General features: G+C 48.9%; 1 protein-coding gene across 8 annotated transcripts in view; it reads left to right on the plus strand.

The window, feature by feature from the left end:
• Positions 1–27278, plus strand: part of Cux1 (cut like homeobox 1) — a 331747-nt gene that overhangs the window by 234057 nt on the left and 70412 nt on the right. For 4 of the 8 annotated variants that reach the window (XM_051161265.1, XM_051161260.1, XM_051161262.1 and 1 more), the window contains exons 9-13: positions 445–493; positions 8514–8618; positions 14295–14483; positions 22406–22464; positions 25971–26019. In XM_051161265.1, coding sequence (XP_051017222.1) covers positions 445–493; positions 8514–8618; positions 14295–14483; positions 22406–22464; positions 25971–26019 — 451 coding nt within the window. The remainder of the gene's footprint in view (positions 1–444; positions 494–8513; positions 8619–14294; positions 14484–22405; positions 22465–25970; positions 26020–27278) is intronic. The other 4 variants (XM_051161266.1, XM_051161261.1, XM_051161263.1 and 1 more) reach the window with 1 other exon arrangement.

Here is a 27278-nt window from a genome sequence, read left to right on the forward strand (position 1 = left end):
ACTACATAGGCAATCTGAGATCAGCCTTGGCTATAGGAGATCCTGTCTCGGGGATAAGCTAGTTAATTAAGGTCTGGTGAGGTGCGCATGGGTAAAACTGCTTGCCGTGTATAGCTGAGGGCCTCAGTTTGATTGTTGGTGCCCACAGCAGAAGGAGCACTTAGCACTGTGGCAGGGGCATACACACACAGTAATAATGACTAAATAGTGACTAAAGCCAGCAGGCATGCTGCCCATGACATAAGTCTGTCTACCTGTCCCATTGGCCACTGTGATCCCTTACAGGTTGGTCTGGTCCTCCTCTCCCTAAAGCCAGAGTCTCAGCCTCTCCTTGTGTGGATATGACCCTTTTGCTTCAGTCTGAGCCAGAGAGCCTACCCCTTGGTCACTGCAGTGCACCTACCTCCGTGGTCACTAACCTCTCTCTCCCTCTTGCCTTCCCAGGGCCGATGAGATCGAGATGATCATGACTGACCTTGAACGAGCCAACCAGGTAGGCTGTTGAGAACCTTCAGCATAAAACACCAAGGCTCACCCATCCAGTTAACTTGGGAGACGCCTCACTCCAGGATGGGGCGGTGGTCATTGTGGATCTGTTTTCAGAGTGTCAGGAAGTTTGAAAACCATACACAGCACTATTCCCGGGAGAATGCCAGCTTCAGCCACAGCGACTGAGACGCGCATGCATGAGGGAACTTGTTCTTCTAGTCCCTTGTCTCCTCCAGTGCATCTCTTCCAGGAGTGTTCAGACCATGGCCCACAGGCCCCATGTATTCAGAATAGCCATGAATGAGGCCCAACACAAAATTGTAAGCCTATTAAAACATTGGGAGATTGACTGGTTTGATCTGCAGTTGCGCAGTTTCCAAGTGTGAGCACTGAAGATAACAATGTCACCCCAGTGTCAGAAGGCTGAGCATGTCTGGTGCCTTGTCGTCAGGCATCCATTACACCATAGACTTAATTGTCATCTCCTTCTAGTAGGTTCCAACTACCTGCCCTAGTGGAGCTTCCAGTGGACAGCTCCTCTCAGCTGATGCCCACCCAGCTATCCACAAAGCCCTTTCACAGGCCCTGCAGGACAGTAAAACATTTTGCTTTCACAACGGGTACTACTGGCCTCAAACTAGGCATGGAACTGATGATGACCTCGAACTTCTGATTCTCCTTCTTCTGCCTTCCACGTGCTAGCGTGACAAGTGTGCACCACCCCAGCTGGTCAGTGCAGTGCCACAGACCAAACCCAGGCTTTCCTGAATGCTAGGGAAACACTCTGCCAACCAGCCAAGCTGCATTCCCAGCCGGTCCCTGTGGATTCTTTAGCAGGGGAGAAACTGCCAAAGCAGAAATTAGTTTCTCAGCCCAGAAGGACATGACCTGTGGCCTCTGCCCACTCAATTTTACACCTTGGTGCCCATAGGCTCTGCAAAGTTTTGAGTCTTGCATTGGGTCACCCCACCCAGTGAGTTCATGCCTCTCTGTGAAACCAAAGGCCTCCCAGAATCCTTGCAGTCCCTGCTCGCCCCTCTGGGGTTCACTGGGCACCTGTCTTTCATTGGCACTGCTCACTCAGACTTGCACCAGCATTCAGGGGAAAGTGTGTCCATTTTTTTCCTGATAAAATTAACCTGCAGCCTGAGCAGGAAACCTTGCATAAGAGGAAATAATGTAATGTGTGGCTGTTATTCCCTTAGGAGAACATGGTGGGGGCAGTGGCTGGGCCGTAGGCCTTTCCTAAGATCTTGGGCCTAGCCTGTAAGGGGCTTTCTGTGGGGAGAGTGGCATTGGCCACCTGAGGTCTCCTATGGAGTGTTAGCCACCCTAGTAGTAGTAGAATGGCTATCCATTCTGGCACGTTCCATATACAGTCTATCTAAGCACATTGCCTGAGCCATATCACTTCCCCTGCCCAGCCTCCTGCTGAGAGCCATCTGGTCAGGAGTCTTAGTTTATAAAAAGGGAAACTGAGACAAGTGCCTGGTCCATCACTGAGCTGGGACAAGAAATCCAGTAGTCTTATTTAGGTTGTCTTGGTGCACTGGGGGATAGTTTGTTTTTTTGTTTGGTTTGGGGGTGTTGTTTTGCTTTTGTTTTGTTTGTAACTTGATTCCAGAGTTAGCTAGTGTGAACTTTGTGAATGACAACTATGTGTTCCAGTCTTAAAAGGGTAGGTCCCCTTTGTTCAGCATCTGAGCGGAGAATAAGGAAGCCCCCAGAAAGTTGCCTAGCTCATTCTAAGAGGAAATATCAGAGAAAAAGAAAGAAAAGTCTACAGGGCAAACAGTGGAGTGGGCACTGGAGGAAAACTAGCCTGTGTGTTGGCAGCAGCTGGAGAGTGGCCTGATGGGAAGGGCCTGGCAGGTTAGGGGAAGTGGGCCTTTATCCTGAGAGCAGTGGGTGTATACTGGGAGGATGGAGATCCTGGATTTGTATTCAATTGAAAGGTCACTTGGGATAATATAAATGTATATGTAAAAACATTTTTTAAATGTTGAATTAATTTTTAAAAAAAGAAAGAAAGAAAAGGAAAAAAACAAAAAAGAAAGGTCACTTGGGGCTGGAGAGAGAGTTCAGTCTTTAAGAGCATGTACTGCTGGTGCAAAGGACCCAAGTTTGGCTCTTGGCACCCACAGTGGGCAGTTCCTGAGGACCAGATGCCCTCTTCTGACTCCTCAGAGCACCTGCACTCACACACTTCCACATACCCACACACATGCACAAAATTAAAAATAAAGCAAATCTTATAAAAATTCATCTAAAACAAATAAAAGAATCATTGTAGAAAAAGCTACGATAAGGAATGAAGTTGGGAAGACCAGAAGCCAGGAGAGCAGCTCTGGTTAGGAGAAGCCTTAGACCTGGACAGGAAACGGTACCCAGAGAAGCAAGGCAGAGGTAGGCTGAGCAGGAGCAGGGCTGCACTCTGCCACAGACTGCCATAGGTGCCACATACATCTGGACCATAGGACCCGCCCAGGAGCAGCAATTTGCTAGTTCATTGGCGTTTAGTGCTGCTTTTGCCCTGGGCAAACCCAGACACTCTACTGAGACCCATAGTGCTTCTCACTCCCAGAGATTATGGCTCTACCTCAGGGAACCACAAAAATGGGCCGTAGCTACTAGTGAAGCAGGGGTGAATTGTAGGCACACGTTTGATCAACTTCCAGAACTTGCATTAATAGTTATACAAAGGAAAGATTCTGGACTCTGGATTTCTTGATAAATAAACCTTAGCTTGACACATCAAAGAGCATGGAGGAACCACGTCTTCCCTTCCCTGTGTGGGCTAGCTGCCAGGTGTACCTCTCCCTGATTCCCTGCCAGAACAGCTCTGACTCCTCACACCGAGCCACAGGAGCGCGGCCTAGAGGAAACCATTTAAACCAAACTGTTCTCCTCCTATGCGCCTGGGTGGTGGTTATGGAACAAGGCTGTTGTGAAAGGCCCCCTTGTACTGGGGTTAGAACTTGCTTGCTTCCTTTCGTGTGTGCGTGTTTGAGAAGGAGTCTCATGGCCCACGCTGGTGAACTGCACTCTGCATCTGAGGATGACTTTGAATTCCTGACCCTCCTGCTTCCGCCTACTGAAACTACAGGCAGTTTAGCCCTAGGGCTTAGTGCATGCTGGGCCGGCTCTCTACCAGCTGAGGTGCATCTCAAGCCTTAATGTCCCCCAAGGAGAAGGAGCCAAGTGCTGAGAGAGATGAGACACAGAGGGGGGAAAGAGCACGTGGCGGTCTGCTGCTGAGGTTTTCATGTGCTAATGGGGCAGGGCCCTTGGCTTTGGACTCAGGACACCCGAGTCACGATTCTAGATTTGACATTCTTGTACGCACACTAACATAGCCAGTCCCCCCTTGTCTTAGTTATTTTCTCTGTTGCTGTGATAAACACCATAAACCAAAAGCAACTTGAGGAAGCAGTCAAGAGCCAAGAACTCAGGGCAGGAACTGAAGCAGAGCCGTGGGGGACACTGCTGACAACTTTACTCCCCGTGGCTTGCTCGCCTGCTTTCCTACAGCTCCTAGGACCACCTGCCCAGAGCTGGCACCACCCAGGTGGGCTCCCACATTCAATCATTGCTCAAGAAGACGCCCCACAGGTAGTGTGGAGGAGGGGTTTTCTGAGCTGGGTTTCCTCTTTCCAGATAAACAAAGGCTAACCAACACACCACTCCTCCAGGGCCCACCTGTATCCATCCATGGTGTGAGAGCAGATTTCACTCTCTGCTCCCATCCATTCAATGGGCCCTTGTACCCAGCTCTTAGCTGACCTGGATGGGGATATCATGTTGGCTTCATGAGCCAAGGCCAGGCCCTCCCCACGGGCCAGGCACATGCACAACAGGGCTCGGCATTCTGTGGTTGGGCCCTGTCTTTGAGGCCCCAGGACACACAGGCAGCACTTGGTGGCAGTGAGCAGTGGGGTGGTTTGGTCGTCAGACTGTCCTCTAGTCCTGCTGCTCACAGATCAGCAGTGTTCGTGTATGGGAATGTCACCCTGGCCTGTGGCAGCCAGCAACCAGCGGCAGCACAGGTGTGACTCTGAAGAGGGCCTAGTTGCAAGGGCTCCAGCCACTTGGTATATGCGGTGTCAAGTTTCTCATCTCCTGCTGGTGGCCTTCACCAAGTTCTTGCAGAACCAACCACTGATAGGATTGCCTCTGGCAGTCTTCCGGTCACAGGCCAGTCATCACCAGTTCCCACACTAGGGGGGAACTTCTCATCTCAGATTTCCCTGGACCTATGGTTTAGTGGCCACATGTACAGAGAAGAAGACATAAGCAAGTAATCTAAAGCCAACAAGGACAGATAGATTAAAGCCATACCACCACCACCACCATATAAACATAGGGAAGAAGCCAGGTGTGCTGGCTCACACCTGTAATCCCAGCACTTGGGAGGTGGGGTCAAGAGTTGAGGACCAACCAGCCTCCACTCTACCTGAGCTCCTGTCTCAAACAAAAAAAATCAGAAAAAAAGATAAGAGAATGTAGGTCAGTTGACAGAGTACTTACCTCTTCTGCACAAAGCCCCGCATTCCATTCCTGGAACTGTATAACCCAGGCAGAGGGTCAGGAGTTCAAGGTCATCTTCAGCCACTTAGGCAGTTAAGGGCAAGCCTGGACTACCTGAGACTCTGTCTCAAAAACCAAAGTCAACAGTTTTAGATGAAGCACATGGAGTAGCAGCCCCAGGAATGGCCTTAATAATTTGACAGTCTCACCGTGGTGTACACAGTCACCATTGGCCTCTCCACCCTCATTGGCCCCAGCTGGTGTGCAGAGTGGCCGGTCTCCATGGTGGCAGTTGCTGAAGGTCAGCACTATCCTTGCTCTACCTTGTTCCTTCCTCTACTTCCCTTTGTCTCAGAGACTGTGGCAGAAGGCAGCCACAGGTGGTGGCAAGTGCTGTTCCCGCCTGCTATTCAGGAGCCTGTCCTTGTTGCCCTGGCTCTGTCCCTGTGGGGATGGGCCTCTCTGAGAGCACACAGAAGCTTGCAGTGCCTCAAGCCACGATGATCGGGTCAGCTCTGCATCCCGACCACAGCCGTCTAAGATGTCTCCAAACAAACCCCAAGCAGCACCCCTTACTGTCTGCCTTAGCTGCCAAGGAAAGCTAAAATTAGTTCTGTCAGCCTGGAGACAAACTCATCCCCAGCTCCCAACTAGTATCTGTCACCCTGTCCCTTGCTCCTTCCCTCAACTGCTCTTTGTTTTTAATTCCTCTAGTCTATCACTTTTGGCTGCACAGATCTCAAGCTGCTAGTTGATGGCAGTGGTAATTGTTGATCATCCTAATGGTTTGCTTTACAGTAGAAATCCTGAGGAGTAAATATGAAATCAAGACATTGCACTAAAGTGACCAAGTCAGGCCACCTTGGAGTCGTGACTTCCAACAGAGCAACTTCCTTTAGCTTAAGAATGCCCTTAAACTCTTGATCTTCCTGTCTCTGCCTCCCAAATGCTGAGATTACAGGTTTGTGCCACCATGGCCAGTTTATTCAGTGGTGGGTTTGTTCCCAGGGCTTCATGTATGCTCTACAAGCACTCTACCAACGAAGCCACATCTTGGCCTGGAGCTCACTATGTAACTGACTGTGTAGACCAGGCTAGCTTCAAGCTGTGAATAAAGGCATGCACCACCATGCCCTACCTGGTTTTGCTTTGCTGTTTTGAGACTGTCTCTGTGTGGGACTCAGGTTGGTCTTGAACTCACTACCCTCCTGAACCAGCCTCTCCAATGTTGAAGCAACAGGTGTCACTGTCCACTCCTCACACCAGTGTAAACTTGATACAAGTGCCAACCCTAGCAAACCTGCAGGTGGCTAGCTGACACCTCAGGCTGTGATGTGAGTACCTACCTGCCACCTTCACAGCTTTTAGGACTAAGGATGAAGCCGGCACCTGGGCTGTCCCCAGCTCCAAGTGTTCCAGGAGACAGTCAGTGTAATGTGCTGCTGTGGCAATGCCACCTGTTCAGCAGCTTCAGAACTTCCCTGATCGCTGAAGATATATTTTTCCTTATCAAAGAGACTAGGAAATTTGTCAAAAATGTACATTATTCCTGGCAGAGCTACGGGACTGTACACTTGACTGTTTTACCTCACTGATTATGGAGGGATGTGCTTCTGTCATGTGTGTTGAGTGGCAGAGAAACTGGGGAAAACAGCCATTGTCCCAACTTTTTATAACACTGAAGCAGAAGGATGGCAAGTTCAAGACCAGACTAAGCAACTTAGCTTGGAAGAGCCTGTCTCAAAATAAAAAGTAAAAAGAGAGCACAGGATTTGTGTCTGTGCCTGTCAGAATCCCAGTGAGCAGCTGGGAATGGGACGCATTGGCAGTTAGCATGGAGCAGACATCCGCTCTCCATCCTTGTTGTGTTACCAAAACCTTTTCCTGACAGTTGGTTCTGCAGTCCCTTGGGCCTAGATTCTGTCTGGAGCAGAGACTGTTGGGAAACACTTGGGCATAGATGTGGCCGATTCAGGGCCGTTCCGCAAGCTCTCCAAGAAGCCAGGAAGTTGGCTACCAGCCCTGCCCTGGGCAGATAAACTGTCCTTACTAAGTAAAATTCTAACTTCTTTGTGTGTGGGCTCACTGGAACTGCCACCAAGGCACTTCAGGTGCCCAGCTGTGTCATTGTACAACCAGATTAGTCAGCGAGTCAGCGAGCGACGGGGCAAGCTAACACTTTTTCTTCTTCGTAACTTCTCTCTGGGAATTGGTGAATCAGTCCTCAGCCAGGCTTTCCTGTATTGTTTTGTGGGTAGCTTTCTTGTTTGTTTGTTTGTTTTTAAGACAGGATTTCCCAGTGTAGTTCAGGTTGGCCTTGAACTAACTATATAGCCCAAGCTGGCTTTGAACTCACTGTGTAACTCAGGTGACACTGAACTCACTTTGTTACCTAGGCTTTATTAAAAACCACTGTGCAGCCCATACTGTCCTTGAACTCAGAATCCTCCTGCCTCGCCTCCCTCGTTAACTTTTTCCTAATAACAGAGCATAACTTACTGAGGGTATAGAGATGCGGCGTGTCATTCTCAGTCCAAGTCCTGATGTCACTAGCCACCTGTCTTAGTTTTGTCGCAGTCTGTTGAGAAACCTACTCCCACATCCATCGTATGTGGTGAACCTCTGTGGGCGTGGAGCACATGCAGGTATCTGAGTGGGCACAGTGTTCCCATTCTTCAGATGAGTGTGTAGAGGCCCAGGAGCACAGGAAGCTGTCCCTCTGCCTCTATTCCCAGATGGCCTCTTGAGTGGTGGGTACTGGAGTGGCCCTCCTCTTTGTCCAGTAGCAAGTCTGAGTTTGCAGCAGCCATCGCTTTTTCATCCAGGGCCCTAGACAAACAACAGAGGGTTCCAGCCATTTCTGTTAAAAGCCCCCAGCACCAATTTGGGCCCAGTCACTACTGGCCAAAGCAGTCTGGCTAGCTGCAAATGCTAATACTTGCAAACAGTCCCCCAATGAAGGGTTAACTTTGGAATCCCACACAAAAGGAGCCACGTTGCCACAGTCCACTTATGGAAATGCATGGTGGAAGAAAACCACCGCAGCACTGTGTGTTTGGGAGAAGAGAACGGGCAGAGTGTCTTTAATTCGGTGTTTACCCATGAGAATGACTCCCAGGAGTAATCCTGTGATAGTCTCTTCGGTCCATGAGAATAGAAAGAAATTGAATCAGAAGACTCTATTTCCACCGGTATTTATTCAGTCTGGGAAACGCAATGGGCCGGAGCATTAATACCAGCAGGGGATTCCTCGCTCCTAGCGTTAAATTACTGTCATAATCGCTCAATTATTTCTTCCTTGTACTGTTTAAAATAAAAATCCATCACATTCTAGGGTGTGTGTGTATGTGTTTTTTTTCCCTAGCATTTATTAGGTTGAGTGTTTAGGAAAATCAATTACAGTCAGTCAGGCATGAATTGATGAATGTTCCTGTAATAATTGTCAGCTGTTAAACCAAATGTACTTTCTTCTCTTCACCCCTTTTCGTTTCCTTCAGAGGGCAGAGGTGGCACAGAGAGAGGCAGAGACTTTAAGAGAACAACTCTCGTCGGCCAACCACTCTCTCCAGCTGGCCTCGCAGATCCAGAAGGCTCCGGATGTGGTGGGTAGCCCTGGCTCTGTCCCCTCACCCCTACTCCACGTCACTCCTGCTCTCAACTCTTCCATTTGGAATAACAGTTGAAGCAGGAATGATTGTTTGGTGGGTGTCTTAGTTACTTTTCTCATGGCTGCAACAAAATGCCTGACACAGAGGCTGGAAGGAAGGAAGGGCTCATGACTCAAGGGTACAGCCCATCGTGGCAGGAAGGGCATGCGGCAGGAGTGTGCGGCGGCAGCTCATATCCAGGCGGGGAGATGCAGAGGTCGATGCTGCGGCTTGGCTCGCCTTCTCCTTTTTATCAATGCCAGGCCTCCAGCCTTGGGTCCTACCCCTAGTGACAGTGAGACCCCACCTCAACTACCCACTCTCACGGCTCCCTCACAGGCATGCCCAGGGGTCAGGTACGTGGTGGATTCTAGGTCCTGACAGGTGGCAGCATTAAATTAACCACCCAGTTGTGAATTCTTAGTGGATTGGAGCTATAGCGTGGGAAGATTAAAGGAAACGCTTTGCCAGTAGTACATAGATATCGTCATGGTTGGTGTGGTGGGACCCCGGTGTGTATGTACATGTCCTGTGCCAGGTGGAGGCCGGGCATGACCAGACCTGAAAAGGAGAGCCTCCCCAGAACTTCACAGGGAAGTCGAGGCTGTCCTTCCAAAGTGTCCTGGATAGCAGCACCTGGCCCTGAAATTATACATTGGTTGGAATCTCACCTGAGATGCAAACATCCAGGAAGATGGCCCAATGGCCCAAACTTTTATCTTCTCTCTGTCTCTTTTTTGCTTTCACTTACTTATTTTGTGCGTATAGGAGTAGCTGCACAGGTGTGAGGGTCAGAGGACAACTTGCAGCAGTTAGTTTTCTTCCTCCACCATGTGGGTTTTGGGATCGAGCTCAGGTCCTGAGGCTCACACAGCAGACACTTTCATACACTCAGCCCGTCTCTCCAGCCCTGCTTTCTTTTCGCATTTTGTTTTCATTTCTTAGACAAAGCCTCACGCTGGTTCAGGCTAACCGCTAATTGCTGATACTCCTGCCTCAGCTTCTTAAGTCCTGGGACTGAGTGTGGTAACATGCTCAGTCCCACGTGACTTTTCTCATGTTAACAGGACTGTCCAGATTTGGACAAGGTGTCCTTAAGTGAGCAGGTTCCAGGTGCCTTCGGTGACCCTGGGAAACTGGCCCTAGGGATGGAGCAGCTAAGACTCTTAGTTGAGACCCCAGCTCTGCAGTCTCTGAGCTGGAGATCTTGGAGCAGAGACTCCTCTCTCTCTGGCTCTGTAGGTGGCATAGTATCAAACACATGGAATCCCAGTGGCCCCAGAAAGACAGGGAGCTCACGCCCATTTTCAGCTACATGGCAAGCTCAAGACCAGCCTGAGCTGCATGAAACCCAGTCTCGAAAGGAAAGAAGGCAAACTCAGGGGTCTGAGGCAGGATTGGCCAGGCTAGGCTACATAGCAACAAGACCCTGTCTCAAAAATCATGTAGAGTGCCTTGACGGCTTCAGGGTGTAGGAGAAAGGGCTCATGCAGGAGACTGTTGCTTCTTTCATACTTCAGGGACACAGTGCCTTCCTTTTCTCTGAAATGTGTCCTTTATTCTTCCTTCAAATGTAGCTGCCCCAGGGACAGCACCAGGGCAGAGGCAAGCCCTCGAGCCAGGGCCAGCAGCTTCCCAGCTCCTGTAGCCAGGAGGAAGCCATTCATCCTAACATGTCTAACAGGGCTTCTGAGCTAAATGTTTGGATTGCAAAGAGTCCTGGCACCTCACTGGGCCACAGCAAACCCAAACATTCCAGGAGGAAATGAATGTTTTTGCAGGTCGAGTCAGTTGTGGGGCCCAGGGTGGCTTCCACACTTCATCATGGGCTAAATGCAGCACTGAGCTGGCCTGGCTTCAGGCTCCCAGCCGCAGCAAGCAGGGACTTCCCTATCTGTGCCTTCCCATGGAGGCCATCACAGGCACAGAGCCAGCAGGGAAAAATGGTCTATTGGGCTTGGCTGGCAGAACTCAACTGGGAAGGAGTAGAGTCCATAGCTACAGCAAAGCCAGAGCCAGTGCACGGAAAGTCTCACAGAGCCACGATTCCACAAGACTGGAGGGGAGGAGGGGGCTTGTCACATGAGTATGGGACACCCACATAAGTACCAAGTACTCCACGGGCCCCTTCCCCTCCGTCCATCTACCTGCTACTCTTTCATGGACACTGAACGAGACGGGGTGTTTAAAAGAGCCCTTGTGAAATGTCTACACACAGCCACTAGTTCAAGGGGCAGTGGCTCTAGCCTATTGGAACTGTAGTATTGAGAAGCAAGGCCATCTGTGAGGCAGACATTACTGGTCCACTGAGCTGATCCTGCTCTCCAAGTAGAGACAAGAACTGAGGTACAGCATGGAAGAGAAGCAAGGCTGAACCCCATGCCTCTCCTGGTGTGAGGAAGAAACTGAAAGGCTAGCCTGGACCTGCCCTCATCTTATTCCCTCTGTTTGTGCACTTCCTTTTTCCATTGTGCCTGTATCTCTTGCATTCTTGGTCTCTAAAACGACAGCCCCCAGCATTACTGCCCAGGCTCAAACCTTTCCCCCACCTCAGCTTCACAGCCCTTCTCCACTCTTCCACTTCGTTGTATCCCACAACAGGAGCTTCCACTTGGAGGAGACAGATATGGACAAAGAACAGGTTGTTTGGAGGTCATGTTTATGTCTCTTTTGACTTTTGTAGGACAACAATGCTTTCAGGTCAGCTTGAATGAGGGATTTGTAGCTCAGCTACCTGAGAGTCAGGGATATGCCCTGGACCACCAGGAACTGCTGTGTGTAGATAAGACTATTTGAACCACCATCATCCCTGGTACCTTAACTTGAGTTTGATCTACTTGAGCTAGGCCCATTGTGAGACCTAGAGCACCTTTTAGCCGGTTTATAGACTCTCCCAAAGAACCCTTGAAACGCTATTTGCAGTTGGCGTCCTTCAAAATGCAATGGGTTAGAGCTGGTATACATACTTATATGATTCTACTGTGCCTGACACCAGGCTGACCTCTGACCTCTCTGCAGGTCACTTTTGGGGGAGGGGACAGAGTCTCATAAGATAGCCCAGGCAGGCTGGAGAGATGGCTCAGTGGTTAAGAGCTCTTCCAGAGGTCCTGAGTTCAATACCCAGCAACCCTTTATAATGAGATCTGGTACCCTCTTCTGGCCTGTGGTTGTATATGCAGGCAGAGCACTGTATATATAATAATAAATAAATATTTTAAAAGGGGAGGTAGCCCAGGCTTAGCCTCCAAATCATTACATAACTAAGGATGACTTTCAACTCGTCGTCCTCCTGCCTCCAGTTCCTGAATGCTGAGACTGTGGGTGTGTACCACATTCCTAATCCCATAGGTCATTTCTCTTATGTGTCCCTCTTGCCTGTTCCACACCTATGCTTTGCAGATTCTATTGTGAAACTTCTGTGTTTTAAAGTTGCCATTCTGCTGTAAACTGATAGTTTTTAAAACAGTAAGAAATCACCAGGATGCCAGTTGGTTCTGATTGTCTTCCACCACCTGCCATTCCTGGACTTGCCTCTCAGGCACCAGCTCACCAGAGACAGTCATCCTTGGGGTACGGGCTGGACAGAATGGTGTAGGTAGACTGTGCCCAGGGACAAGCCAGTAGGGGATGCTTAGCCCAGCACCAGAGGTCAGAAAAGAGAACAGCCTATTCTACAGCAGGGCCTTGGGGTCAGAGGAAGGAAATACAACATCATACACAGTGAAGAACCAGAACAGAGGTCTGCTTCATAGACTGTAATAGAAAAAGCCTGAATTCCCCAGGACAGAGTTACAAAAAGTCATTTCCTCAGTAACTGGCTGTCCCCACGTGTGCCATGTGCCCTATGACAAGCACCTTGGGCACAGAGTAGACAAGACCAAGATGAAGGAACATGCTTTGCCCTCTTCCTCCCTCCCCCCCCCCCAATGTGTTGTGTTGTGTTGTTGGGTTTTTTTTATGTATATGTGTACTTTGTCTGCATGTGCACCTGTGTACTGAGTGAGTGTCTAGTGCCAGTGGAGGCTGGAATAGGGCACTGGATGCCCTACAACTGGAGTTACAGATGGTTGTGAGCCACCATGTAAGTCCTGAGAATCAAGCCTGGATCCTCTGGATGAGTAGCCAGTGCTCTTAACCACTGAATCACATCCCCAACCCCTTTAATGTTTTTTGAACATTTTATTTCTTACTTGTATGTGTATGGGTGTTTTGCCTGCATGTATGTCTATGTACCATGTGCATGCAGTGCTCATGAAGGCCAGAAAAAGGCACTGCATGCCCTAGGGCTAGACGTAGAAAATAGTTGAGAGCTTCCATATGGATGCTAGGAAAAGAAACTGGGTCCTGTGGAAGAGCACCCAAGTGCTCTTAACTACTGAGCCAGCTCCAGCCCCAAATGCAGGCCAGAGAGATGGCTCACCGGGTAAAGGCTCTTGCAGCCAAGCCTGATAATCTGAGAACTAAGTCCTACAAGTTGTCCTCTGATCTACACACGCGCACATGCACACACAGGTACACAGCATGGGGGACAGGAGATAAACAAGTAAAAGAAACCACTCATTTATTGTAAGCATTTCTAAGCAAAGGAACCACAGTGTGTCTATTCCTTGTCTTTATACTCTTCATGCCAGTCCAGAGTGGTGTTGAACACCTCTAATGCCAGCACTTGAGAGGTAAATGCAGGATGATTAGGAGTTCAAAGCCAGCCTCCCCACATAGCAAGTCCATCCTGAGGTGCATGAGTGCTGGCCTCATTAAACCAAAAACCAAAAAATACTGGGAGTCAATTTGCCAAATAACATACTTGTAGATAAGAGGACATTGGCTAAGATTAAAGGCGTGCGCCTTTAATCCCAGCACTTGGGAAGCAGAGGCAGGTGGATCGTTGTTGAATTCGAGGCCAGCCTGGTCTACAAAGCAAGTCCAGGACAGGCAGGGCTACACAGAGAAACCCTGTCTGGAAGGGGTTTGGGGGGAGGAGATTGGATCCCACTGCAGGGTTTTAAAAATGTTTGTGTTTCTACAAAGCTGTAGGTGCTCTGAGCACCCCAAATTGCTGTTCCTTTGGCTGAAACTCCATTCTCCACAAAACATCACCTCACACCTTTCAGGTCTCTGCTCACATGTTCCCATCCCTGCGAGAGTTTCTTGGACCAATGTACTTTAAAGAGCCTTTCAATGCACACCCTTAATCCCAGCTCTCGGCAGGCAGAGAGATGGCTTGCTATGAGTTCCAGGCTAGCCTAAGCTTACATGGTAATCCCCTGCCACTGGACAAATAGAAAGCTTTTCTGACTGTACCTCTCCATACCCTCCCTGCTTTCAGGTCTCTGTAGTCCTTTCACCACCACATGTCACAAATCAGTGTTATTCGAAGGTGTGTCTAATTCCTCCACACCCACTAGACTGAGCCTGCAGAAGACAGGCCACGTGCCTAGTACAAGGTAGATTCTGAGAAAATATTTGCCCATGTAACAGACCCTGCAAAGGCAGGAAGACTTATTTGGCCCTGACTTCTGGTGGGTGCACTCTCGTATCTTGTATGGCTTGCGCTTCCGTTGCAGGCGGACAGGTCCCCAAGTTCCCTACCCCCAAGCCAGTGCTTTTTCGTCATTGCTTTCTTCTTCCCAGGAGCAGGCCATAGAGGTGCTGACCCGATCCAGCCTGGAAGTAGAGTTGGCTGCCAAAGAGCGGGAGATTGCCCAGCTGGTGGAAGATGTGCAGCGACTCCAGGCCAGCCTCACCAAGCTGCGTGAGAATTCCGCCAGCCAGATCTCACAGCTGGAGCAGCAGCTGAGCGCCAAGAATAGCACACTCAAAGTAAGGGCATGGAGGGGGACGAGACCGCGCGTAAGGTGGGGTTAGCAAGCCTGAATGAGCTTTCGTGAACATGCTGGCCCTCCACAGGAAGCTTGGCAACCTTGAACCCATGTCAATTCTGAGCAAAGTCCTAGATCTGTGGAAGCTCTGCTACGTCCCACCCCTGGCATTTCCATCTCAATGCACACTCTGCGGCATCACAGGGGTCCCTGATACTTGGCACCACTGCACTGCTTCACCTCCTGAGGCTCCCAAGACTGCACACCACCCAGCATTGCTGGGCACTCCTTGTGGGGGGCTTGACAGTCTGTCTCACAGTCAATCCCAGCTCTGTAGGCTTATGTGCCTTAGTGGAGCATCCCAGTTCACAGCACTGGCCTCTCCAAAACTATGCAAGCCCAGAAATCCACAGAAGACCTATTTGAGCCCCCTTAGGCTGACAGTTACTTCTTTGTCCAATATGAAGCCCGGTGGCCTGGAACTCAACATTGCCTCAACCTATAGGACCACACGCTGTCCCTTCTGTCCCAAATGGAGTTCTAAGCAATCAAGCAGACATTGATTTCTAAGTCTGTTTCATAAGACCACATCCCTAATGCAGATCCCAGAACCTTTTACATATACTAAATAATAGTAATTACACTTCAAAGTACCCATTAAATCAAGTGTAATTTAAAGACACTTCTGGAATCCTAGATTGCTAGGTATGAGGGCCAGGAGGGACTCCTGGGAGGTATGTTTGGGAGACAAGGGGTGAGACCAGCACCATCCAGGGCTCTGGCCAAGCTGGAAGGTCTCCTGCTCCTCCCCAGGACTGTCACCCAAGGCTGGCCTGCCTTTACCAGGTGTCTCCTTATTCATGACGGAGGGAGGGAGGGAGGGAGGGAGCTAGTGAGTGAGTGACTGCCTATGGCAAGTGCTCACTGTTCAGTAAATGAAGCGATCCTAGCTCACTATGGAAAATGGAAGAGGCTAGGTTGAGTAGCTCGGGGCAAAGAGCACTTGCTATGTAAGCATGCAAGCCTGAGTTCAAATCTCCAACACCCATGAAAACTCCCTGGCATGGTTAGACACATGCCTATAACCCCATTGCTGTGGGGAGCAGAGACAGGAGGATTGCTGGGACTTTCTGACTGTCAGCCTAGCCTTGGCTTCAACAAGAGATTGTCTCAGGGTGACATGGCAGAAAACAAAAAGCAGGACAACCAATGTTCTCTCTCCATCGGTATGTACACACACACACACCACACATACCACACACACACACACACCACACACACACACACACACCACACACACACACACACACACACACACACACACCACACACACACACACACACACCACACACACACACACACATACACCACACACACACCACACACACACAAACACACACACACATACACCACACACACACCACACACACACACACACCACACACAAAACACACACACACACACACACACACACACACACACACACACCACACACACACACACCACACAACACACACAACACACACACACACACACACACACACACACACACACACACACACACACACCACACACAGAGGAACCTGTAGGCTGAGGTGGTCAGAAGGTCTTTAAGCCTAGAAGTTCAAGCCACCCTTGACTGTAACTGTGAGACCTCATCTCAAAATGTAAAAGAAGAATCCACATTTCTGAGTGCAAAAATGTGGCAGTTCTTTACCTGTAACTTGAATTCAAAATGATCAGATTTTATTTTTTATAATTTAAGGAAGGTGGAGTTTAGGGATGAGATTTCTGAGTTGGCTTTTTTAGATCAGTGGTTCAGATGTAACTAGTGAAGGTTTTATAGTTTAGAATATATTTGTATATAATTATTAACTAATCTATAAATTGTAATAAATATATTTGCAATTGTTGAATGCTAAAAAAAAGTAGAAGAAGGGAAGGATGGAAGGCCGGTTTTTTTCTTACATGAGGTGATCTTAGTCTACTGTGATGGTACCTGCCTACAATCCCAGCTCTTGGAAGGGAGGAGCCCATGAGTTCAAGGCCAGCCTGGGCTACACAGCAAATTCCACCTTGTGTTTCAAGACAAAATACTTATTGGGACCTGGACACAAAGAGAAGGAGTGGCTGGCCGGCCAGCAAGCCCCTGGTATCTGCCTGTTTGTGCCTCCTGCACTAGGATTAAAAGTGTGCCTTCATGCCCAGCTTCCTACATGTTTTCTAGGCTAGGACCTGGTTCTCAGCCTTACACTGCAAGCGTTTCACTGACTGAGCCATATCCCCAGCCCCTATTCTCTTTTTTTAGTGATTTTTTTCCCCCTGCTACACGACTAAGCTTAACCCAGAACTTAGTTTTGGCACGGGTTTGTGGCTGATCCAGTGGCACCACAGACTACTTTCTCCTGTGTTTCTTTGGCAGGGAAAACTTCCACTTGTGCCCTGTGCCCAAGTGTCCCTGAGGAGGTGGTCCTGGGCTTGAGTAGACGGCTCACAGCCCAGTAGTTCCTCCCCTCAGCTTGCCTGCTGGTGAGGGTGAGAATTCAGGTTGATGTCCCTGGCCAGTCTGACTTGGTATTGTCGTCACTTCTGATGATGGCGTCCTCATTTGATCATGTATCTGTGTCTCCTCTGTCCCAGTAAGGGCTTGACTCAAACACATCCTGCCCACAGCCCCCTGGCAGAGCTACAAGCTGTCAGCCCTCCAGTTCTCATCCAGAGCAATTTCTTCTAAATCAGTTAAGGTTCTAATGTTTGCCTTCACACACACACACTGAAACAGAGTTGCACAAATTAATGTTCTTATCGTGTCTTGGGGGAATTCTGTAATACTGCACAGTTAATGGAACAATCCAGCAATGCTTCTTTCCAAAATCACCCTTCCCTTCCTTTCGTCTGATCTAATAGTCAAAACATATTCTCTAGTAACGAGACTTCTGATTCTAATTATCTTAACCCCTTGTTGCCAAGAGTAAAGATGGCTCCCATACATATCAAAGCCATTCACAGAAGGTCCCAGAGGCCAACAGATGGGTAAACCGCCTCCAATACCACACAGGGGTAAGGCTGATTGAATGAGGTATCTTCTCAGGGTTTGCTTTTTTTTTTTTTAAGATTTATTTGTTTGTTTATTTGTTTATTATTGTATATGAGTGCTTTATCTGCATGAACCCCTGCATGGCAGAAGAAGGCATCATATCACATTATAGATGGTTGTGAGCCACCATGTGATTGCTGGGAATTGAACTCAGGATCTCTGGAAGAGCAGATAGTGCTCTTAACCACTGAGCCATCTCTCCAGCCCCAGGGTTTGCTTTGTTATTTGAGTGGTGTGTGTGTGTGTGTAAGACAGGATCTCACTATATTATATAGCTTTGGCTGGCCTAGAGTGCCAAGTAGACTAGGCTGACTTTGAACTCACAGATAGATACCCATGTCTGCCTGGCCACAGCTTCTTTTTTTTTTTTAATGTGCATAATTCATAGTCTCTGATCTAAATTAAGTGTAGACACAATAACTAGAAGATATTTTATGAATATGACCTGTCACCCTCTCAGCCTATCACCTGATGCGTCTATAATGAAGCATCCTATGGCTTACAGCGCACAGCTCCACAAGCTGCAAACGACAGCTTGTCTTACCCTACTGTGCCTTTTTCCTCCTCTTCCTCCTTTTATAGACAGGGTCTCATGTACCAACTTGGCCTGGAATTCACTGGGCAGTCAAACCTGGCCTTGAATTCCTAATCCTCCATCCTTGACCTCCAAGTGCTAGAACTGCAGGAGTGCATCACCACATCCATTTACTACAAGATTTTTCTTTCTGGTTTCTCATTCCTCCCACGTTCCTCACACTGTCTCCCTCCCCCTTTGCCCACTTATTGTTATGGCTGTTTGCTCCCCCCCCCCCTTCCTCAACCATATTTTTTCAGCTTCGAGGGCATTCCAGAATTCCGGCGGGGGGGGGGGGGACTAGAATCAGGGTACAGCCTGGGAAGGACTTAAATAACAGTCACTTTGAGAGAGCAAGTCATATGTAGTTGAGGGCATCATGGTCAAAACAGGGTCTCAACCAGGCGTGGGGGTGCATGCCTATAATCCCAGTAGTCAGGGAGATGGAAGGAGGCAGATGTCTGAGTTTGAGGCCAACCTGGTCTACAAAGCAAGTCCAGGACACCCAAGGCTACACAGAGAAGCCCTGTCTCAAAAACACCAAATGAGGCCGGGCGGTGGTGGTACATGCCTTTAATCCCAGGACTTGGGAGGCAGAGGCAGGTGGATCTCCATGAGTTCAAGGCCAGCCTGGACCTCAGAGCAAGTTCAAGGACAGCCAGAGCTGTTACATAGAGAAACCCTGTCTCAAAAAACAGAAAGAAAAGAAAGGAAACACCAAATGATTAATAGATAGATAAGCAGGCTCTCATATATCCCAGGCTGGTCTCATTCTGTAGCCGATCATGACCTTGAACATCTGCCCCGCCTCTGGAATGCTAAGATGACAGTGTGCTTCAGTGCACCCTGCTTATGTGGTGCTGGGGATGGAACCCAGGCTCTGCTGCATGCTGTGCAAGCGCTGTGCCTCCCGAGCCCCAGCCCCAGCCCATAGGCACAATCTTCACTCCCAACATGATTGCTGGGTTTCTTTTCACCAACAGATTCTTCCTGGTGCTGTCTGTAGTTGGACATCTCAGGCAACTCCTTAATTGCTTCTCATGCCCCAGCATGTTTAAACTGTGCCATCCTTTCTCCACCATGAGGTTTCTCTTGGCCAAGGTTCCACTCTTTATACAAACGTCATGGTTAGCCCATCACCATCCATGCCTTCTCACCTTTAAACAGGTGTGGAAGCCGGCTTGTGAGTGAGAACTGTTTCTTCCTGCCTAGTCTGACAAGCGCTCAGAAGCACTGTGCCATTTGCAGTGGATAATTCTGAGTTCATAATTAATGAAGTAACCCAGCTGCCTTGACCGGCAGCTATTTTTGATAACTGTCCCGTGGTTTTGTCAGAGCACTCTTCATGGAGAAGCAGTGCAATTAGCTAGTCACCTGTACTGTCCTCACTATGGCATGGAAAATGTCACTAGTACCTACAATTAAAAATGAGCATTTATGGGAAAGGCTAGCAAGTCTCAGGCTGGGGTGTGGCCCAGTTAGCAGAGCGCTTTCGTAGCATGCACAAGTCCCTGGGCTCCATCTCCAGCACTGAATAAAGTCGTGTGCTAGTGTACACCTACAATCTCAGCACTCTGGAAGTAGAGGCAGAGGGATCAGAAAGTCAAGGCCATCCTTGGCTATAAAGCAAGTTAAGGGTCACCCTGGACTACATTAGACCCTGTTTCAAAACAAAGATCTGAGCTAAGACTAATTAGGCACTCAGTTTACGAAGATAATATCAGAAGCCAGCAAGGTAGCTCAGCGGATAAAGGACCTGCCAGGCAAGCATGTGTTTGATCCAGTTGCATGGAGCAACCAGAGCCACTCCTATCTAAGGAGACTGCATGGAACTCTAGGGTTAGGACCAGGCCAAAGGGACCCTGAAGGTGGAGACAAGCCTTGTCAGGCACCCTTGGCCAAGCTCCTAGCACTTTGTCACTGGAATATTAACTATGTCACTGGCGTTTACAGAGGAGCTGGGAGGGTCTCCTCTGTGGAACTGTCAGTTAGAATGTGAATTTCAGTGGAAGCTGTTTAGTTCTTGCTAAGCGCTGCCATACTTAACTAACACACATTGCCCAGGCAGCTTGGTGGGTAAAGGTACTTGCATGCTAACCTGGCAACCTGAGTTCAATCACAGGGATCCGCACAAAGGTCAAAGAAGCAACTCCACAGATGTCATACTCTGACCCCACACAAAAAGGTGTGCGCAGCCACATCCACACCCGAATAATAATAGTAAAGATTTTCAGTAGAGAATAAATAGACTATACAGCTTTCAGGTTGCTGAAATGGCTCAAATGCCACACAAACGTGGCAACCTAAGTTCAAGTCCCAGGCCCCACATAAAGATGGAAGAACAGAACAGACTCCTCATACATGGTCCTTTGATCTCCACACAGGTACCATGGCACACGGGCCCCACATATACATCATGCACACAAATCCACACACACAATAATAATAAATAAAACACAAATTGTAGTCATGGCAACCTTTTCTTTCTTTGAAGCAAGACCCTACATAGCTCACACTGGCCTCAAACTAGTTATGAAACTGAGAGGGACCTTGAATTTCTGCCTCCGCTGTCTCCGCTTCCTGGGATTACAGGTGTATACAGCCAGGCCTGGTCTGCTGTGGGGGATGGAACTCAGAACTTCATGAACACTCAGCAAGTTCTCTGCCAACTTAGCCTCCTTTTTTGTCCACCCCATTACAGGGTAGCCAAGTGTATAATACACTCGGCAGTAACAAGAATCTCAGCCTCTGGAGGCCTAGAGGTGTCTCCTACCAGGTCTCCCCTCATGGGGCACTTTCATTCCCTTCCGGCCCCAAAGGATCCTGGCTTGCACGAGACAGGCTGGAGCTTGTGCGGGCTGGTGCCTTCTTAGGCCGTGGCACCCTACATCTCTGTTCCCCTCTCTGCCTTCCTGCTTTCTGCCGTTCTCTGAAGGTGACTTTACGTGTGTGTTCACATCTGGCCTCGTTGAAACACCGCAGATAATACTTTTCGAGGGTGGGCGGCGCATTAGCACTTCCTGCTATTTGACTGTAGGGAAAGGAATGAAATAATCACTTCTTCCCAAACACCTTCTGAGAGTCTTTTATAGGAAAATGAGTGCCTACCGCCCTCCATTTGATTATCCCTGAGAAAACCATTATAATTTATAAAGTTAGCAAGAGATATTTAAAAGGGAACGAGGTGGAGCAATTTTATGCAATAGGAAATACACAAGAAATTTGTTAGCAGAGGCAGTGGAAGAAAATGAGCGGAGTGGATGAGAGAGAGCAACGGTCTGCTTGGAACTCTGGGTAGGCTCTGATACAGATGAACTTTGAGGCTGGTAGACCAAGTAAGCCTTTTCTCAGGTTCTAGAATGTTCTCCATTGGTCTCAACCAGAACCTAAAGAGACACCTAGAGGCTTCATAGATAGTAAGGTGCTCACTGCTGAGATCCTGGAGTTTGTTCAACTCAAACTTGGAAACATGCTGATTCACCAGAGCCCTGCCCTGCAGACTCAGGGGTCACCAGGAGCAGCCCCACTTCCCCAAGGCCTCAAAGACAGAAAACAGGTCTTGGAAGGAAGCACCTGAGACTTACCACCTAACCCTAGGAAATCTTGTCATTGTAAAGATAGCCATGGATGTAGCCTGCAAGCTTACAGAATATTCTGGAGCACTTAAGCATATTATCACTCCAGAAACACACTGCCATGCCACAGAGGGCAGTGGGCTGGTCCCTATCAGTCAGAGCCATTCCCACAAGAATGAAGCCAGCTTTCAATGAACCACACATGGGCTGGCCCTACTCCCTAGATCCTAATGTCTGAGTCCCAGAGTGAGCACACTTGCTTCCTGGTGCTTGTTTACCCCTCCTGAATAGCTATTGGCTGGTTCCACCAAAATTGCAGTTTTACCTGTGCTTTCCAGGCCATCAAACACATTTGTTCAAAAACTACATGCTGCCTTTGAAATGTTAGGAACAAGGCTTTGCTTCCACTTACCAGCTTTTTATACACAGTGAGATTTTTCTACCTTTGTGAAACTTTTCCCTTCTGCTATTGCTGAGTTTTACACTGAAACCTCTGGCTGTATATCCATGTACATGTGTATGTGTGCGTGCATGCACACACATGTATACTCACACCAGGTCATGGGAACAGAAAAGTTGGCTCCCTGAACGCAGGGTTGCTGATAGGGATTGCCGTCAGTGGAGTCTGACAACCTCCTTTAAGACATGGCTACTAATGAAAACCCTTCTGTTTTCAGCAACTGGAAGAAAAACTCAAAGGCCAGGCTGACTATGAAGAGGTGAAGAAAGAGCTGAAGTGAGTACAGAGAAGCACTGGTCTGTCCATTGATGGGTGTGGAGAGGTACCCAAATCCAGGGCCACCCAGCAGTTTGGCTGTTCTTACTCAAACCTCCTGCAGGGTTCTTTTGGTTGGCTGGCTGGTTCATTGGCAGCTTGGTTGGTTGGTTGGTTGGTTTTGTGACTGGGTCTCACATAGCCTAGGCTGGCCTGAAACCCCATATACAGCCAAGGGTGACCATGAATGCCTGATCTTCCTGCCTCCACCTCCCAAATGCTGAGATTACAGGCCTGTACCACCACATCTGGTTCATGTGCTGCTGGGGATGGAACCCAAAGCCTCATGAGTGCTCAGAAAGCAGGCTACCCACTGAGCCACATCCCAGCCTTCTCTGCACTGTATGAGACTGCAGTTCAAGTATTCCAGCAGGCATGGAGTCAGGGCAAATGCTGCTCTTACAGCAATTGCGCAGTCTGAGCTTGTTCTCAAGTGTAAATCCCTAAACAGAAACACAGTAGAGGAAGGAAACCCTTTCCCATTGAAAGCTCAGGGCCTCCTGTACTCGGCACCAACTGCCTTCTTCTGGATTCCCTTTCCTGCCACAAGTCAGTCTTCCTCGCTGCTAATGTCTGCATTTGAAAGCTTCTGGCCCCTCTGGCTCCTCCCCCTGAGCCTCAACTCCTGAGCCTTATCCTGTCCCTCCATCTCTTAGCCCATGGCATTCTTAGCTCACTGACCCTGTCCTTGCACCCCCATGTGCAGTGCACAGGACTCCCCTTCACCCCTACCCAGCTATCTCCAGCTAGCCCTTCCCAGAGCAGTCAATCCTGTAAGTGATTCCTGTAGAGATCTTTGATTTGTAGTCAGCTTGGTGCCACTCAGGGCCCTTCCTGACCCCTCCCACCCCAACCCCAGCTGCACCGTGTAGGCGCCTAATTCCTTCCATTTTGTCCAGAATCCCTCCATATTAGTGTCTTTTATTGTTGCTATAACAAACTCCCTAACAAAAACAACTGTAGGGAGGGAGGGTCTATCTTCACTCATAGTTTGTGGGTGCAGTGCATGGTGGCAAGGAAGGCATGGTGGCATAAGCAGGAAGTGACAACACACTGCATCCACAGTCAGGAAACAGAAGATAAATGTTGGAGCTCAGCTCGCTTTCTCCTTTTTCTTCAGTTCAGGTCCCCAGCCCAAGGGATAGTGCCACCCATGTTCACGGTGGGTCATCCCACCTCAGTTAAAGCAGTCTAGACTCTAGAGGCAGAGGTGTGCCTCTAGGTGACACTAGATCCTGTCGAGCCCTGGGCTCCATCCATATGTAGGCATGGGAACCCCTCCACCTGGCCTGCCCCTTCCTTCCTGATGCCCTTTCACTTTTACAGATGCCCTCACTCCACCCCCCTCAGCAAACCAGCCCCCAGGGCTGCAGTTTCTATAAACCCCATCCTCCTTGAGCTTGCTTGTGACCTCCTTCAGGCTTCTGGTGAGACTCCTACACTGCTCCCCTCCACCTCTGTCCCCAGCACACTCTCCCTCTACAGGCTCTCTCTTCCCTCTCCTCTCCCTCCTCCCCTTTGCTCCCTTTCCAGCAGCAGCTCCTTGAACAAACCCCTAAGTGCCCTCTCCCCCTCCCCACCTCAGCCATTCCTGTCCTGAGCTCTGCACTCCGGACCCCACGGCCAGCTTAGAGACATGCATTTTTTTTACCTGCCATGTCCTTTCCTAGCTTCCTCATTTACCCTTCCTCTTAAAAAACCAAAGAAGGGCCAGTGAGATAGCTCAGCCTGACAACTCAAGTTCCAACTAGAACCCACGATGGAAGGAGAAAGCTAAAGCTCAGAAGTTGTCCTCTGACCTCTATACATGTAGCATGACACATGTGTACGTACACACACACACACACACACACACACACAAGTGGGAGAGGGAAGGAAGGATTTAAAGACAAGCTAGGTGTGTGGTATGGTGGTACTGGCCTGTAATAGCAGCTCTCAGAAACCAGAGGCAGAGGACTGTGAGTCCAAGGCCAGCCTGGGCTACCTACGCAAGATACTGTGAGTCCAAGACCAGCCTGGGCTACCTAAGCAAGATACTGTTTCAACAGAAAAGGAAGGAAGAAACTGAACCTTGTAGTATTGAGCCGAAGTGTGCAATAAGCACATCTTGGCACAGATCTGTAATACCAGAACTCAGGAGATAGAGACAGGAGGGCCAAAAGTTCAGGATCATTCAGCCACATGGTGAATTCAAAGCCAGCTGCCTGCTTTAAGATCTTGTCTCAAAAAGCAGAACAAAACACAGCACTGTTGTGCAATCCTTGGCTCTACCTGACCCTCCGACCCTCCCAGCCCATAGACCCTCCTCCAAGCTCAGCCCCATCCTTGAGAATCTGGGCTCCAGCCTCTGTGCCTTATTTGCATGCTGCATGCTACTCTTACGTCCTTTCCAAGACTGCCTTTCCAGCCCCACTCCCAAGTCACCATGTCCTTGCATCTACAAGCTCCCAATGCCCATCTTCCCACTACTACTCCCCCCAGATGACTGTCTCCCCCCAATCCTGTCTGCATCTGCATGGGTTTTAAAGGGGACATCTGACATCTTCTCAGAGCCCCACAGACTCATTTCCCCTTTCCTTCCTGGCCCTGGCAGAATGAAGCATCATATCAGAAACATCATAAGGGGACTGGGGAGATGGCTAGTGAATACAACGCCACTGTGTAAGCTTGAGGACCACGGGTGCCATCCCTAGCACCTACATAGAATACCAGGCAGGACAGTATGTGCCTGTAATCTGAGTACTGGGTAAGCAGAGTCAGGAGGATCCCTGGGCCTCACTGACCAGCCAGTCTAGAGGAGACACTCAACACCGACTTTTGACCTCCACACTACATGCGCACACACATAGGTGAACACATATGTACATACATATACACACACAGAGAACATAAGAACATCAGATCCATTAGCCTGATCTGTTTGTAGCTCCTGGCTTGCAGTGACCTGGACACAGCCTGTATCAATTCCTAAGGACACAATGAAGCAATACTTGTGCTCCTCACCACATCTGGGGCTGCCCAGGTCTGCCCTGCTGATTGTAAGCCACCCATCTCTTTCTTCATTCCTAAGCAAGTACCAATTCCCAGAGAGCACATTAGCAGTGGCCACAGGTTCCTCTCCTCCTCCTGCCTTCCCCCACAGAGCTTCCATTTCCTATAAGCCTTACAAGTCCATTCGGCTTGCAACAATGTGATGCCTGTATTACCCTGTAAAATGAGTCTGAGCAGACATGGTGTAGCTCATATGGAGTGATTTACATGCTGGGCGAGAAAACTTTTTCCTAACCAACTGCTAGTTGAAGACTGGTTCTTCTAGAGGCATTATCAAATTCAGTTCCTGCCAGGGAAGTTGTTAAAGTTGTCAGTTCCTCAGTGCCTGCAGAAGAGGAACTAGAGTGTTAATGCCTATTGATAGGCCACTGGGAAAAGGACAGGCTGAAAATAACCATGCGTCTTGCCTTTTTCAGCACCCTGAAGTCCATGGAGTTTGCACCATCGGAGGGAGCAGGGACACAGGTACACCAGCTCACTTTGTCCCCAGCGTGTTGGCAGCAGCAGCTAGTCACTGCTGGCCCCTGGGGCCTGCATCTGCATCTCCACATTGATAAGAGGGGCCATCACCGCTACCAAATTGTTCCTAAACAGCATTTTACCAGCTGAGCCTGGTAGTGCTCACCTGTAAGGCCAGCACTTGGGAGGTGATGGCAAGAGAGTTGGGAGTTTGAGGCCAGCTTCCGTATTCCATGGGATACTGTCTCAAGAGGAAAAGAAAGTGGAGAAGGGACAAGAGGTGGACTGATGCTTGTTGTCCGGCCTGGGATTCCGTTGGCAGGGTGCTTACCTAGTATCATGAAGCCCTAGATCCATCTCCAGCACTGACAGAATAAGTGGGGCATAGTTGCAGGACTTTGTAGAGACAGGTGGACAGAAGTTCAAGGTCAGCCTTGACTATTTAGTGAGTATGAGGCTAGCCTTGAGTCCATGAGATCATCTTTAAAAGCAATAACAAGACTTAACAAAAAGGAAGCAAATCATCTTCAGTAAAGACAGGCTAGTGCTCACCAAGCCACTCAGTTGGCCTTGAGAGTACTGACTGAAAACACAGATGAAAAATCATTTCAGGCTGGACATGGTGAAGCCTTTAATCCAGCACCTGGGGGACAGAGGCAGGCAGATCTCTGTGAGTTCCAGGACAGCCAGAACTACATAGTGTGATCCTGTCTAAAAAATAATAACTGATAGTTTCTGGGCCTGGGTTACAATTCAGTGGTAGCGTGCATATTCAGTATATGTTAAGCCTTGGGTTCAATCCATCCCAGCACCAAAAACAACATCAGCTAATAACTGAGATTGTGATTATCTGGCTGAGATCAAACAAAAAATAGTTTGGCCTGAAAACAGTAATTGTATACTTCCTTACTGGCATTGACTCAGGTGACAGTGGTAGTCTGGCATCCAGCATCCAATTAAAATTGATATCTCCAGCCATGCATGGTGGCACATACCTATAATACCAGCACTCAGGAATTTAGGGCCAATCTGGGCTACTTAGCAAGAAGGCTGACCTCAGCTACATGAGACCATGTTTTATATACACACAGTATGCTTACATATATTATGAAACCAGAAGTGCATCCATAGTCCCATATACTGAAAGGCTGAGGCAAGACAATCACTTGAGCCCAGAACTCTGAGATTAGCCTAGGCAACAAAGCAAAACAAAGTTTTCTAAACTGTATAAGACCTATATCACGAAGGTTTTCTCGCAAAAAACA

This window comes from Acomys russatus, chromosome 19 (genome assembly GCF_903995435.1).
Source record: "Acomys russatus chromosome 19, mAcoRus1.1, whole genome shotgun sequence".
Taxonomy (NCBI): Eukaryota; Metazoa; Chordata; class Mammalia; order Rodentia; family Muridae; genus Acomys; species Acomys russatus.